This window comes from Antrostomus carolinensis, unplaced genomic scaffold (genome assembly GCF_000700745.2).
Source record: "Antrostomus carolinensis isolate BGI_N321 unplaced genomic scaffold, ASM70074v2 scaffold9388, whole genome shotgun sequence".
Taxonomy (NCBI): domain Eukaryota; kingdom Metazoa; phylum Chordata; class Aves; order Caprimulgiformes; family Caprimulgidae; genus Antrostomus; species Antrostomus carolinensis.
The window spans coordinates 6196-23162 of NW_010332255.1; the positions used below are offsets into that span (position 1 = coordinate 6196).

General features: G+C 38.0%; 1 protein-coding gene and 1 non-coding gene across 2 annotated transcripts in view; both read right to left on the reverse strand.

The window, feature by feature from the left end:
* The window catches only part of MTFR1 (mitochondrial fission regulator 1), a 16280-nt gene extending 3495 nt beyond the window's left edge, over nucleotides 1-12785 (reverse strand). The window contains exons 1-4 of the mRNA XM_010173441.2: nucleotides 12648-12785; nucleotides 9042-9140; nucleotides 3896-4014; nucleotides 631-872 (exon numbers count right to left, since the gene is read on the reverse strand). Of these exons, the coding sequence (XP_010171743.1) occupies nucleotides 631-872; nucleotides 3896-4014; nucleotides 9042-9140; nucleotides 12648-12713 (526 nt within the window). The 5' untranslated portion in view covers nucleotides 12714-12785. The remainder of the gene's footprint in view (nucleotides 1-630; nucleotides 873-3895; nucleotides 4015-9041; nucleotides 9141-12647) is intronic.
* TRNAV-AAC (transfer RNA valine (anticodon AAC)) lies at nucleotides 6658-6730 on the reverse strand. Its single transcript has one exon. It is a non-coding gene; the product is annotated as a tRNA-Val (tRNA).
* Nucleotides 12786-16967: the final 4182 nt, after the last annotated feature.

The following is a 16967-nucleotide window of genomic DNA, read 5'->3' on the forward strand; positions in this document are numbered from 1 at the left end:
GTCAGAGGTGAGGGAAAGGGGAGAAAGAAACTCAGGAAAAGAACTACTCTGTTTACTACCAGAAACAGTGCACCACTTTTGGTTTCATCTGGACAACCTGCCTGATCCCAGAGATGATTCCAGTAAACAATTCATCTCCTTTTCTATTATTTATCTCAAACTTGAGATGTATATTGCTTATTCCAAAAGCATTCCATTAGCATCCTGCATGATTACTTCACGGTATCAGACAGCCTATTTCATTACTGGATGGGAAAACTTAAGTGTTAGTAATTAAGTTCCATTTTTTTAGTTTGGTTTAAACCATCATGTTTATCACGAGCTTTGCTTTGAGAGCTGTTTAATAACTTCTTTACTCATCCACAGATTCAGAATTTTGGCAGACTTTCACACAAACATGGAGACTTTTGAAATACTACCAAATACTGAAAATCTGTCAAGTCTTTTGTCTTCCAGACCTATTCTGTATCCCTCGGTTCGTAGGCTGTGTCTGTCTAACGAACTAACCAAAACAGTACGGAGAAGTGTTCAGTGTCGCAGTACCTCACAAAAATTAATTAGTACACTATTAATTATAAAAGGGACAAATTCATTGACTGATTTGTGCTAAGAGTACAGCAAATTTAATACCTATTGTCAGGTTCTGTTGTTCTTGCAAGATTACAATTTTGGCTATCTGTGCTCTTAAAGTGGCTAGTTCATTTTCCAGAGCACTGATCTTCTGCAGAGCTTCTTCATTTGCGGTCACCATGCTCCTGGATGCCGGTTCTTCTTCTGACGGGTTTTCTAAGGACCTCTGTCTGCATGGGGACTTTCCCGAATGATGCAGCTCACCTGGAAGAGGCTGGGCTGGTTTTGACCAAGCTTCTGACCTGTAACAAAAATATCACAGGATTTCTTTTTTAAAGGCTTTGTTAGAGATAAAAACTAAAGCACCGTTACATACAAACCAGGAACAAAAGCTGAAGGCCTGACCTTAAAATTGGCTTTACACAAATTACTTCCACCAAGGCATTATACAGCTTACACTAAAGTCTGTGGCATGAGCTGATTTTTTTCTCTTCCCCTAGCCAGCTTTTTGTAGAATCCCTGATTTCAGAAGAAAAACAGGAATACCTTCCCCCTCACTCCCAATCTATTTCTCTGCCTCATACTTAACTGTATTTTTTGTTGGAATTAAGATTTTTTTTTTCCCCCCCAAATGCTCCCATTTTTCCCCCACAGGCTGCAAATGGTCACTTGTAGTTGATTCCTTTGAAGAAGGAGGAAGAGTTTCTTAGCTCCACAGCACATGTCTGTACACTGCTTGGACTTCTGAAGTGACAGTCCTCTACTTTACCAGTGTTGTGAGTACTCAGTACGTGAAACAGCTTAGTGGCACGGAGGCTGCTTATTAGTAAAGGGGAAAGGGTCTTATATCTAGTTTTCTAACACAATAAATAAAACTAAAGAGAAGAAAACTTCATACAGTTTTAAAAATTCCAAAAGTTCCCTCCTTTTCCTCACAAGAGCAAGAAAATGCAATTCTGTTGCCTTCCTTTACTACCCACCAAATCTGAAGCTTTGTTAAACACTGAGGCATTACTGAGCATCTGCAGTCAAATAAGCACTTACAAAAGGTTGTATTCACTGAAGACACTAACATTTTTAAGCAGTTTAACTCAAGTAGAATTGATAAGGATTAATGACAATAGATGATCATAAGCATTATAACTGCAAAATATGACCATACACTTAACTCCTCAATCCTCCTTAACTTCAATCCCAAAACTTTTCAGGCAGGATTCCACTATTTATTCAAACATGAGAATAAGAACAGTGGATAGGACTTTTCAAAATGTGTAGAATGGCTCCAGACTAATATAGCTTAAAAGCTCCATGCAGCCCTGGATGCATGGGTTAAGCTACTCTGGATGTGCATGTGCAGTTGTGCTAGACTTGGAGCAAGAGCCAAAATTTAAGGTTAGAACAAGCCCTGTGCTCTGACCACCTCAATCCAGGATTAGATACACATTTGAACCTTCCACAACACTGACGAAAAACATCAGCACAACTTGCAGAATTTTGATCAAGCAGAACTGACTATTATCAAGGATGTTAAAATTTAGGTGCTGCTATCTAGAGGGAATAAAGAGCAACTAAAGCTGAGAACAGGATGCTTCCCATAGCAGCCATCTCCCTGCTGTCCCTAAATAAGGTGGAAGGAGCCAGCCAGTGGTCCCTTTGCTCCTGAAAACCTGCCTTCTAGAAACTCTTTGACAGACCAGAATAGCTAAAACAACAAAGGGCATTTTCAGCTCAGAGCACTTAATGGTGTTATAAGCAAATGTCTTGACTGGAATCTAATGCTGTGGAAAAATATTATGCCTGAATTGTCACTACTGCTCTGACTAGAGATGGGGGAAAAATGATTTGTCATTTAGCTGCTTCCTCTATAAAACTGCATTCACAGAAAAAAATTATGTCTGCAAAACTGTTTACTGAATTATACAGTGAATATGTATTTAACAGTAACACCTATGTGATCCTGTTGAAACAGAGAATTTGAAATGCCTGGAAAACACCTAATGCATACTAGCTCCACCACATAATACGGTGCACAGACGTAATAAATGGTGCACAATGAAACACTCGTATTTGCTAAGTAATTCACTTACCATGCTCCGTTATAAGTGTCTGCCTTAAGGTCACTATATATCTGCAGGATTATTTTAGTCCCATCCCACATCCATCTGTCCCCCTTTCCCCCTTCACATGCAGACATCTCAGCAAATATACAAGTCATATATCTTTCATAACAGGTTCTTTGAAGCAACAAAGAGCTATTCTCCCTGTTGTCTCCATTAAGCAAAATAGCTTTACAGTTCAATCCTTGAACAAAATGTTTCTGTGCAAGCAAGACTAGTATCAGCCAGTTAATTTCCTTTGCATCAAATACACTTTACAAATCGTGTTTCCCAAACAAGCCTTGATTTCTGTGAGTCTCCTCTGAGTTTGTGAAATTAATGTGGCAGCACCAGAATGTTTGTTATGCAAAACTTCACTGTGGCAAGTCACGTTGCAGGGCATCTATGTCATTACTAACCTACCTTGCACTTTCCAGTTAAGAATGGTATCCTACAGTAACCTCTGAAGCCAACTGTCTGTGCCTTTCTCTGCAAGGTTAGTTTATTTAGAAGAAAAACTTCCTCTGCGCTACAGAACTGCACCTTTGTTTCTGGCAAGTCTGAGCAGCAATTTGGGTAGGTTGGATCAGAGAACTTCATCACTTCAGCTAAGCTGTTTTGTGCAGCTACAGTGCTGTGTAGCACTCTTGGTCCAACACAACAGTACCTATCCCCATCATTCTGGGCACAGGTGCTCACACGCTTCCCTGCCAGTTTTCATTATGAAGATTAAAGACAAAATATAAACCATAATTTTTTTATTGTGTTTAGCAGACTGCAGAGCCTTAACCAGAAAGGTGTAAAACAACGTGCCAATTACTGGATAGTCAGAATGACCATTGTTACTAATTAGGAAGCTGCACAGTACACCACCCCATGTTAATTAAAATATCAGGAGAACTGGAGAACCCGCATTAGCAATTGTGCCACACCACAGCAAACATTTTTGTGGGGACAGGTTGCTTGAAGCTGTCACATGCAATAAATAAGTAAATAAAAAACACAGTCTTCCTTGTATAAAGTCAATCTCCTATATGTTCTCAAACCAGTCTTTCATTCATAATCCTGTTAGTCTAACCTCTACTCCTTCTTTTCCAGATCCTACCTCTTCTATCACTCTTCCCCCTCTCTTCTCCCAGCATTTAATTGCAATGCACAGTAGATTCTCACTGGAGAGAAGCAAGGCCTCTTCCTCTCGGTTCAAAAGCTCAAAGATGTGAGGAGCATACCTGAGCCTTGTAGAGACTTCACCTTCTTCTTGAGCAACCCATCCCACATCTGCAAAGGAGGCCACTGCATCTTCTCTAAGTTGATTAGGATGGTTTCCTTCTGTGGCATGAGAAGTAAGCTAAATTTTAAAGACAAGATAAAGGTTTTAGAGTTACTATTCCCAGCCATGTCAGTTAAAACTTTTAGCAAGGCTACAATGTAAGTATTACCACATACATGCACAAAACACATGTGTAGACTTAGCACACTTATTTCTGTGCTGGGTTTAGTCCAGAACCTATTTCACTGACTTCAAAAACTATTCAATCTAGTCTGCTGAACACTTTACAGAAACTATATTTGTTTTTAAGGTTGATGGCTAACTACATATACTATCACATGACACTACTGAGCACTGAAAATCCAATGCAAATTGTTGTCTTAAAGACAAACATCAACATTCTCAAGTAGTTTGCTGTATTAACTCAAATAATATGTTTTTAAATTATACTAATGACTAGTAGTTAAAAAAATAATTAAGGCTACTCATGCTTCTTGTGCTTCTCAAGTCTTTTGCTCTGATTTAGTATTATTCTGAAAGTGAAATTCTGTTAAGTTCATTTCCCTTCCCCTACAACTTACAGAATTTCTGTACAAGAATAAAGGTGTGTACATTGCATGGAGCAGGGTGGTGGAGGGGAGAACCCATTTCTACTAGCTCAGTAATTGCAAAGACTTTGAGTGAGAGGTAGGATGCAGCCATAAGGAATACACTGTTAGCCAACAATCTCATTTACAGCACGCCCAACAAACCGACCATTCTCCAGCACGGTTCTGTCATTAGCTTCACAGCTGTTTGAAGCCAAAGGTGAGCCAGGCTCCAGATACTACAACCTCTCCTAGGTTTACAGTTAAGTGACCTGAACGGAGATTTGAAAAACTGTTTGGACCATCAATACATGCTCCATAGCCACAACTATATAAAATGGTTTCGAATCCACTCTGAAATACTGGCTGCTTCCTCAGGTTAGACAGGGGCACGTCTACTCAGTCGCTGGAGCAGCCTGGTCTCAGAACCTTAGCAGACAAAAGCTACTGAAAGGTCTTTCAGTAACTTCTGCTCAATCCATCACCTCGAGTTATGTCACTCGGATGCAGCTATGCCGCCCCTTTTGCCTGTATGACATACAAGCCACACGCTGAACTTGCAGGAGCCATTGCAGCTGTTTAACTGCTGCCTGCTGCTGGTGGTGGCCAAGAAGCCAGTAATACTGACAAGGATGGCAGTAGCATGCAACAGTCTGTGAAGATGGCTTTGGCTTTGACCCAGCCTATTAGCGCTTAATTTTCAAGGCAACTCACTCTGTAAGAGGAAACTATTATGTAGCAGCAACTACGAAATGTTAGCATTAACCTGAATTTGTGGCAGACCTATCACGGTAGGACTGCAGTCTGGATGAGGTGAAACCACTTCTGAAGAACATCACGGATATTTCAGTTGTAGCCTTTGATACACAAGTCCCAGGAAGATAAAAGTTGTGGGTTTGGGGTTGTTTTTTCCCCAGGACTTGTTACAAACAGCTTTGGAAATCGAGATTAGTCATCTTCACCTCACACTCTCACAACTTGTATGTGAGCCTTTATCACAGCTCCCAGGAGTGTGTATTGGCACCATCAGATCATTTGGAAACAACAAGGTTTTTTCCAGGTAGCATCAGCACAGATGGTAATATGTTCATCACATTAACAGTTGTGCCTAATACCATCACAGTCTGCCCCTCTTTAAAACAGTCTAGAGAATACTATATTGCACGTTAGGATTTTCATTGTTTGAGGTTTCCTTGGCTTTTTTCTTTTTTAAAATAAAAATAAATTGTCATGACCACAGCATCTGTACTAATGTTAATGGCAATTTTAAAAATCCATAATACATCAGCCACTTCTTGCTGGTGATACAGATTTTCCCGATGGCAATGGCCACATGAGGAACTATTATCATGAAGAGATTGAAGGCACAGTTAAATAAAGGCACTACACATACTTGCATCAAAAATAATTTTATAAATCAACAGTAAGGAATGCATTTACCAGTGCCAGGTTTCCTGCATCGCAAGATAAATAACTTCTAAGACAACATTTAGTAGCAAGCCTTCTGTTATGTTGTGATGCAAGTTTCTTCTTACTTTTTTATTCATATTTATAGGTAAATAGAGTCTGTTTGTTACCCCATATATACAGATGTTACTTCTCTCTGTCCCTAAAAACAAGGCCTTCCACCCAGTGCATTTCAAATTTCAAGTTAATGCAACTTAAAGGTTAAAAGCCAACACCTATCTCTTAAAACCTTTGCCTGTCTGTAGGATGACGCTTAAACAACTCTGTGACTACCCTGTTCCTCCAGCCAATCGCACTAAAGAAACTTGGACAACTGCTCTGCCAGCACCTGAAATGGAGAACAGAGAGCTGAAGGCACAGGCAGCGTGCTGGACAGCAGGAACTGAATAAAACAGTGAAAGCAGCCTGCTTTTCTGTCTCTGGAAACTACATAGTTGCTTCCCCTGCTTCTTCCTTCACAGGCTTTTTTGCCTGTTTCAGTGTGCATGTATGCTGCTCCCCCACGTGCCTGTGGTTTTCAGACCCACCACTCCACGACTTTCTGAAGGAAAAGACTACACACACTGTACTGTTTTGGCTGATGTCACACAAGCACGGAACATCTCGAGTTGGAAGGGACCCATAAGAAAAGCATTGATTCCAACTCCCAAAGAGTCAGACCTGCCAGTGTTTCCGCCCGGTTTCGAACCGGGGACCTTTCGCGTGTTAGGCGAACGTGATAACCACTACACTACGGAAACACTGCTCACGAGGGTGTCCAGGCAGGATCCTACCCTCTGTTTTCTCCAGGAAGTGGAAAGCAGAACCACAGGGTTTGTACATTTAAGGATAGAATAAAACTCTAATTTCAGATTACTAATAGAGTCAGGTATTAAACATCTGGAAATACTTCTTCAGGTAAGACAAACTTGCTGTGATTTTTCATATTAGCTCAGTAAACTCTGATGTTTGCTACGTGTGCACCTATTCCTGAGAAGACTTCTATTCACTTATCAGGTTTACACCAGACAAAAAGGACAAGCACGGGACTAGAACAGGTGCTGGAGGTGAAGGACACTGGATTGGTAACATGGGAGGAGGATGGCTTCTATCTTGCAAGTCTTGCAGGTTTGGTTGAATCTACCCAGGCTACATGGGCAAGTTTAACTTTTTTCTCCTAAAGACTAGAGATAACCTTAAAAACACAACATACAAAACAAATTTATGAACAATTTTCATTTGTTCATGCCATATGCAGTATACAAGGAAAGCTCTGCCACTGCTTATTGAATGCATGAGCAGCATTTATCAATTAATTTAAACGTTGTTGACTATGGCACAGTCCCTAGAGAGAGGTACTACAAATCAGCAGACCACAAAAACCAAAAAGTTAGGCTACTACTCTGGTTTTAGACTAGCAGAACAAAAGCATGCTAGAAGAGAAGGAAGAATGAAAATAAAAGAGATATTCTTTCAATATCTCTTATCCACTTATTACAAGGAAAATGAAGACCTGTAGAAAGCTTGTTGCTCTTAAGATAACATGCACCCTCGGATAAGGCAAGTAAGGTTTGTTTTGTTTTTTAAATAAAGTGACTTACAGCAAGGTTCAGTGCATGGTCCTTTCATAATATAGCTAAAGCTGGCAAGAAAGAAAAAGGAAGAGACAGCTACAGGAAAGCATCAGTTGCAACAGCATAAAAACGATCGAGAACGGTATTGAACTTCACTACAGAACCTTAATGCTGAGATAAAGACACAGAAAACAGATGTTAGCATCGCACTTTTACATGTTCAGCAGTTTATATATTAAAACAATTTAAAGCCCGCATAATCCATATAAACATTAATGCATCTCAAGGCTCAAATTTTTAAATCCATATTTCAAATTCAATCAACTATGACAACTGTACTTCTATGTTTAGGATCCTTTCTTTTCATCTAACAGAAGATGAACGTTTATACTTGGTGTGCACAAAATTGAAGCAAAGCTCACTGAGTGTCTCTTTAAGAGGATACAATAGCAAATATCTTGCTTATTCTAATACAGAATTCAGATGAAGACATTTACATATTTTTATTTCAACACTAGAAATATTCATGTTACTATAATTTCAAGTCTAAATATTGTTCATACATTTCATATAGGATAAAGAAATTAATGTAAACAGTGAGAAATTTAGCTGTGTGGAAATTACATTGTCTTAGCGTGGGTGATGATTCCCACCACTCACCTTTAAGTTCCCCACCCTTGTTCAGCCCCAGAAACATTCCTCTCAGCTTGAGTTTCAAGCACTAAATTTCTTCAGCTCCATACCTACCCCCTATCCCTAACACACACAGTGTTGAAAAGATTATGTGTAACAGCTTCCATGTTCCCACCTGTTCCTGAAAGACTTGTTATTAAAAGCAAGAGTTTTCTCCTTCTTAAGCTTAAACTCTTTCCCCTCCCACTATATGCAGTTGGAAGTTAAAAGCAAACAAGTCAGAAAGCTGTACAAAATTAATGCTCCCCTTTCACCTATACAGTGCTAGTCTTGTATTTAAAACAAAAGCAAACAGGGTTGTGATGTTATCTTGTTACTAATTTTTTACTTTCTGATAAAGTTGTTTATTTTCCCAAATATTTTTAAGTTACACTGCTCACCTTCACATGCCTCTTCAGCCTAGCTTATAAATACTTTATAAATAATACTTTATAATACTTAGACTTTTCTCTTTTATGAATATATTTTTTTCCAATAATAACTTTTTAATACTGTATTGCCTCATTTTAGAAGTTCCAATTTCCTTAGGAAAAAAATTTGTTTCAAGTTTCATTATGCATGTTACAGCAATTCAGGTTTAGGTTTTACATAGTATAGAAGCTGAAGAATCCACGTTTGGAAAAAAATCTGAATTAGAAGTGGGAAGAACTGAAGTAAACTCATCCTCCTATGTGCCTTGTTTATCATATTCTGCTTGTACAAACCTTGTAGTGATTTATCTAAATGAACTGCATATTTTGATGCAATAGCAAATCCCTTTATCAGCACAGTGAAACATGTATTCGAAACTGTTGAGGACACTTACCTGAAACTGAACTCGTGGACACTGTATAAGAGAGAGGTTAGTACCAATTTTTCTTACGATGCTTCGAGAAGAACCATAAGGCTTGCTTGACCAAAGCACCTAGATAGGAAGGAAAAAGAAGCCAGCTGTTAGGTAATTTATTTTTATATCATATTGGAATAGTTTTCCCTTATCCTTCCATAATATGTTTGTGCTAAACATATTTGAAGCTATTTCTTTCATGTTGGAATAGAATATAATATATATACACACTGGAATTTCTATCAGTGAACCCCTTACATCCTATACCTGAATTGGCAAAAAAATTGGTTTTGTCCTTACAATACAGCCATGGCTGTTTAAGTTCAAGACAGCCTCTGCATTAAGGTTAAATTCAAAGCAATAAATCATGTAACATAGAAGGATTCAAGACTTGGAAGCATCTTCAAAAGCATAATTTGTCCATTTTCAAGACAATAAAGAATCTCCATTGGGTCAGACACCTCTAAGAGGTTTCCAGAAAAGGGACACAATCATCAAAAATCCATAGTTATGTAATTCTACATTTCCCAAAATATCTTTTTTCCTTTTTTAATTAAGAGCTCTTCTAACACAGGAACCGTGTCTACCACTCTTAATAAAAATAACTATCAGCTAGCATAACTGTGAAATTAAAAAGCAAAGAAAAGGAAAAGAGGGAAAATAAATGTATGAAACTTTGACCTAGAAAAATACATGCATTCACATAGAGAAAACTGCACACAGCACCTCAACACACCTGGCTTCATTGGGACTGTTTCTATGGCAATTCAGATTTCTTCTACATTGTTGCAACAGGGATTGAATTGGCTTTCTTTTGTTGTACTTAATGATAGGAATGTTTACTCTACTATTTACCATAGTTGTATGAAATTAATCATATAATGATTTGGGTTGGAAGGGATCTTAGAAGATCATATAGGTCCAATCAACTACCCGAGCCATAAAAATTATTCAATTTCTTAGTTCCTCATCTGTAAAATGAGGGCAGCTGAGACTTTAATCCTAGGAGATTAGGAGAATAACTACAAAATGAGCCAGAACAGCAAAATGAGGGCAGCTGAGACTTCAATCCTAGGAGAATAACTACAAAATGAGCCAGAACAGAAGTAAAAAGAAAAAAAACAAACAAACAAACCCAAACCCCTGGAGATAAGTAGGAAAGATTTTGGCATAGGGAAAGGCAACAAAAACAATGCAAAGATGAAAAAGAATAACAGGAAGACTCTAACTTTGTTAGTAAACAGTTAGAACACTGTATGGTAATTTAAAAAACAATTAGCCAGTGTTTACTTATGGCTGTAGATAGGAATTTACTACACAGATCTTAGTTTTTAAAGGCTCACGGCTTCAAGCAAACTCAACATCCTGTTAGAAGGTTGCCCAACAAAGAAAACTTAGATAAAGTCCAGGCTATTAATACTGAAACAACCCTCAGCTGGCACGGCAATAGTGCCTGTGTGATCAGTGTTGTGCAGCTGTGGGATGTACATGACACGCAGCTGAATAACATTTTGATACACTAAGCAAAGATCACTACTCTTAGATTGTGAAATTTGTATTAAAAAGAAAAATTTATGCTCCATGGTATTTATCCCCAGATTATATTCTCTCAGCAACTTCATACAAACATTTTGCCTGTTTCTAAACAAGTCTGTTTTCTTCCTCTGGCTTTATTGGAATCTATGAATTTTGACAAAATAAATATGCACTGCACATACACTACACTAGAACTTCACATCAGAGCTGCAACTCTGTCATTAATCCACTCAGACCCATTTTTTTAATTCTATGAAACATACACTCCCTTGCTTAATATGCTGCAAAGTTTGAACACAATTTTTTTCAATGCAGAGTACTCTATTGATTCCGCATTTTGGATGCCTCAAACCAAGACCTCACATTTGTGACTAACACATTACTGCTTGTCTGTAAGTCTGAGCAAAAAACGGTCAGACCAGGACCCTTCAAGAAAAAGTCACTGACAAACAGTTCTGCAGCAGCACAGCCTCGCTATTCACAATAGAGTCTGATGTTAAAACCAGAACTGTTGGTGACAGCCTCAAAGCAATGTTGTGTTGGAAAAATTACTACTACTCAAGGAAGGCTTAATTAATTACAGAAGTACTTCAGAACAGCAAAAGAGCCTAGACTACATGCTGTATTACCAACATAAGTGCAGTGCATTTTAAACAAGTGGCAAAACTCGTTTAGAGATTGCTCAGACCCAGATCCTCAAAAACATCTGGTGCCCAAATGCCCCTGGGGTTATTCAACAACAGCGGTTTGGTGCACCAAAACCTTTAACGACTCAGGTTTGGTAATTCAGGATACGCCTGGACAATGTTTTCAGAAAGCTGCATGCAAGCTGTGCCACAGGATATGCAAATAAAGTCAGCATACTGCTCAGCTGAGCTAATATGTCTCAGCACTGCTCTTCCCAGGTTCACACAACTTCTTGTTGACTTGAAGCACTGGCAGAGCAAGTCTGCAAAATATTACTTAGTCATAACCTCTTATTGCATCAGTGTTTTGCTGCTGTCCAGAACAGCTGACATTTGGAAATGTAACTGCATTATCAAAAGCTTGATATAAGTAAAGAATGGGGGGAAACAGATTAAAAACTTGTTTGCCCCTCTCTATTTAGGCGGAAAGATGTTGCTGACGACCACAGTAACACACGTGGTAGTCCAGCATATTCTCATACTTTGAATTTTCAAACTTACACTGCATGAAATCTCAGATCCAAGTTCAAATAAAATCTTAAAATACAGATTCTTATTGGTAATTTTAATCTACAGTGTATAAATATTTTGCTCTCCATAAATTCCCAAGATTGATAAAAGTACCTACCACAATAATCCAGAGTAAGAGCTGCCCTTCTAAGTACTGCACATAGTTCTTAAGGATTTCCCCATTGTTAAAACTCTAAAATATTTCAACAAATTACAGGGATTACTGCATTGAGGTCAATACTTCTACTCAAAATAGCGTCCTAAATGTCCCAGTGACAAAGCAGTTGATGTGTAGCAGATCTCTCCCTCTCTCTGCTGGGTATTCAAAAAAACTCTATATACACTTTCCTCCAAGAGGAGAGCTATGCATGCACATTCTTCTGTTTCCCCAGTAAAGAATACAGTCATGTTGCTCTCATGCACTGTAACACTTTCAGAAGAGGTAAGTATAGCACAATTATCATCATCCCAGTTGCATGTGGCTTCTCGTATCTCCAAGATAAGAGCAAATAAATAAGACTATTTAAGAATTAATATCACTGTTAAAAATCAGTTGAAAATTTTCCTTCAGCTTCAAAACATACATAGCAGTCCAGCATGAAAAGCAGTGTTTACAATGTAAACAGTCTGTTACTAGAGCTAGAAGGAACTGCAAAGTATTTTTAACACACCTATTACTCAGTACTTCAGTGTCCAAGTAGTAAACTTCATACTTTTTCAGCAATGCAGAATCATACAAGTATTGAGTATACTCAGAGTGTTCTGCTGGAATAGGAAAGCACAAACCAAAATATATGAAATGCTTTCTGTACCTGATTCTCTGAAAACATAAAAGCACATTTGAAACACTTACCGATTCCATGTTTAATCCCACTTGTTCTAAAGCCATCCTAATTAAGCGCTTAAGCCAGCAAATCATTTGGAATGGAAAAGGCCTCTCCAAAGGTGGATTTAAGCCTTCCAAGCCTACAGGGTTGCGGAGGTTCCATAGTACTTCTGAAACAAAAAACATAACAATTTTAGATGTGTGTTATGGAACATACACAGAAGTAAACTGCTGCACGTATTCCTAAAAAAACAGGCTTCAGAAACAGTTACTGAAACCAAGACATGTTAGGTGACAATAATTCCTAGCACTGCAAAGCACAGGCATTCAGAAGGCATCTACTTAATACAGGTGACAAAGATTTTGAGTAGTGTTATTTTAAAGAAATCAAAGCTGTTGCAAAGTTAATGATTACAAAGCTAGGAAAGATTGCTCACTTGAGGTTGGACAGATGATGGTGTTCAACAACTCAAAATGAGCACTGAAAACTATGTGATGCCTCCAGCTGGGGACTAGCACTACAGTTGAAGGGCCACACGCCTACCTAAAACTCATTTCTGTGCAGGAACAAACTATAGAAAGCTGATCACCTCTCTTCATTCACATTCTCTGACAGCTTTGTTGCTTCCTTCTTTTTCCCATAACTGAGGAGAGAAAGGAAACGTGGAAAAATGACTAATGCAAGAAAATGACAGGAAATAGCATAGATGTGGGACCTGAAAATACTCAAGCGATTTAGAAAGTTGGACAGATTTCAAATTGCATCTATTTATATGTACTACCATTCACTCAAATCAAGATGTTTTTACTGCTCCTCTAGTGAAAATAGTGCAGCTTCTCTTTAACTGTTTTCTACACCAGTCATAACGTGGATGCTGCTGAGAAGTGTATGCCACCAAAACCGAAAAGGAAGCCACTGATTTAGGTTTACGTTTGTTTTGAGCATCAGGCTAGAAAAACCACTCCATTGAACCACCCTGAGTAACATATTTGTAGCATGAACAACAGTGTTGCTGAAGGCACTATATATACAGCGATGACTAAAGCAACCCAGCAGCAAGGAACTGGTACTCAGGAAGTCTGAGAGTCAGGAGATGGAAAAGCTACGCTGTTTGAAAGTGCCAGCAGGCATTACAGTTAAACCGTCACTGCTTCCATTACAAATGTTTTTTTTCAATAGTTTACAGTTACTCAGTAATAACCTGCTTTTAGTGGAAACTTGGCAGGAACAGTGTAACTCCACAGTTATGTTTCTTTTAGACAGGCTTAAAAAACAAACAAACAAACAAAACAGTTCTCAGCAACACAGAAAGTAAAAGACATTTCCTAACATGATTTTATTTTGTTTCTGAATATACTAGGAAGAAACTAATAATCTATCAGCTAAAGAAGGACTAATGAAATTGTAAGATTTTAAAAGTTATTAAAAAAAACCCCAAAACACAACAAAAAAGTGAACCACCCCAAGATTAGAATAGAAACTGCAACTGTTATAAGAAAAATAATAGGGAAGAATAACGGGCTACCTACCAAACAGCCATGAATATAAACTACAGTTGTACATAATAGATAAGTCATAGACTTATTTATGGAAAGCTGGAAAAGTCTATGAGGGAAGCATTACCATCTACTTGATCTATTCTTCCTTTAGGCATTCCTTTACTTTTCCTTCAGACAAGCCTCCAGACTGTGTGGATCTTTGATCACATGGGACCTGCTGTGTTTTTAAAACAGGAAGAATACAAGTCTTTCTACATGGCCCATATTAGATTTGGCATCAGTCTGGCACTGTAGACATGCAGGGACATAAAAGAGACAGGAATGCGCCTTTAAAAGGGGAAACCTGTTCCGAGAGCAATGCACTCTGTCTCATTCCAAAGTTCAGACTTGTTGAACACAGAGTGTGGAAATCAAAGAGAAGAAAAACGGAAGCTGTGTCAAGACTTTCAAACAAAAGAGGAAAAAAGGTGGAGACTGTATTGCTGAATAACTGCGAGGTCAGGGCTGGCTGGCAAAGGCAAGAGACAGGCCTGTAGAGGGATGAGTACATCCTGATACACTGTTCTTTCAACAGATAGCCAGGTCATTAGCTTAAAAATCCCAAGATGTAGTGAGAGTCACGCTTTGTTTCAGGAAGTGAAGAAAAGGTATTCTTTTGTTTCTGATCAGCTGCAAGGACTAAGTTTTTAATAACAGAGACAATTGGGACAGAAGTGAAAAGAGAGTGTTAGAATTTCCTCTGAGGAAATCAGAGCAGAAGTTTCCATGAACTCAAGAAACTGAGAGGCAAAGAAGTAAAGGAATGACACAAAAACTGTCAAGATAACCAATTAAAGGTGCAAAAGTAGATGCAGAAAAAAGTAGCATAATATTAGAATGACAGAACAGCAAAAACACGAAGTGTTAAGTTAAAAAAGGCTAAGGTACAAAATGTGTTCCAGCTTACAGGCATAAAATTTCCTCCATACGTATTAGGAGCAAGCAGGAGATGAGAGAGCGCTGCCATGTAACAGGAAAGCAAGCAATGAGGGATACAGATATTCAGTATATTCTGTGTTTTCACTTGAAGATGGTAGAAAAGACAGAGTCAGATGTTAGAACGGGTTATAGACAACTCTGAAAAGTTATAAGCATTCAGGACAACAGCATCTAATGAAATTCACCTTGAACAGCTCAGAAATTAGCCAAAGCAGTTTCTGAAACAGTAGTGATTACTTTTAGAAAATTGTTCAATGAGATCCAAAAGACCCCGGAATAAAAGCAGGAGCATGATGACACAAAGCTTCAGGAGTAGTCCAAAATACTTATACTGCCCTAAAACATTTAGGTGACCTTTTATAATTCCAGGCTTCAAGACTTAGATGACAGAACACAAAAGAACATTCATTCAACAAAACAACTACCTCACTAAAATGATTATTTATAGTTCACATTATAAATAATTGTTTCTTCTGTAGCTTAAATACTTAAAATACTTAAGACTGGGATTATCAACTCAATTTGTAAGAGTGCAGAGTACCAACCAGTTCCTGGATTAGTTTCCTTAGCTCCTGGCACTAAGGAAAACCACCATGTTTTACCAACTTCCAGATAATTTCTTATCTAAAAGCAGATCTAAAAGGAAAATGCTTCTAAATATATCAGCTTGATATTTTGATGACATCTCTTAGTTTTCCAGAATTAACCCCAGACAAACCTCCTGCTCATTTCTTCCAGACTATATTGCACTATACCTTTCTTCACAAATCTCAGTTATTTCACAATTATTTTATGTGCCAAGAACAGAAAGGGTTCATTCTAAATTAAACGGCTGGACAGCAAGAATGAAAACACTAGCAAGTTTTTCTCTCATGCTCTGTATACACGACAATTTCAGAAGCAGGAGTTAAATGTTTACTGCTTTTAGCAAACTAGAACAATACCTCTTTTAAAATACTGATGCCTGGTTTATTTATCATCTATCTTCTTTATGCTACCTAAGCTAAAAATAATAGTAGTTTAATTCCCCTAAAACAACTCAATTATCACAATAAAATGCCCTGAGTGATAGTAACATTGCTATAAAACGTGGCCCTTCTGCTGTGCTTAAGCAAAACTATTACAATAAGCAGTAGTCATAGGCAAGATTCCCAAAAGAGGTTAGAAGAGTAATAATACAAAGTGAAATAATACATTTCACTACATAAAGCAGGTGGGGGTTGGAATTTCATAGGTTCTTCATTTCTAAAAATGTACTTACACAGAAATTAGCAATGCTGAAGAACTCTCTGATACGGAAACATGCAGGAATTCCCTGCTTCAGAAATGAGGAGGTTTACGTTTCTGAGTGTCAGGCTCTCACCTAAGCCTCCTTCAACTCTCTTTTGCCCATATTTTTTCCCCAAACACTTTTGCAGGTTTCATTCCATACTGTCATATCAAATATCAGTTTACAAAGCTGAGAGATATTACTACTTACAAATTTCAAAATGTTCATGAAATAACTATAAAGGCTCTGGAGGGCTGTACACGTAGGGCACACCACCCAGTAAATACAAAATGAAGCCCTTTGCCAGGCCTTCTGTTAAGTCCTACACATGAAAGATTAAAGGCAAGAAAAATTAGATGCAACTGTTTTCAAATTGAAATTCTTCTATGTGTATTTTCCAATGTTGCATTTGTCCAAGTCCCTTTAAAATTACGAGTTCTCACTCTTAAAAAGAAATATGATATTCATATCCATGCAAAAATAAAAGAGAATGGCTTAATGGGCTTGACATAGCAGATCAGTCTTCACAAAGAATAAATGAATGCATGAAATCTGAAAATGAAATGTCTAGTCTCTAAATGGAAAGGGTATGCATAACA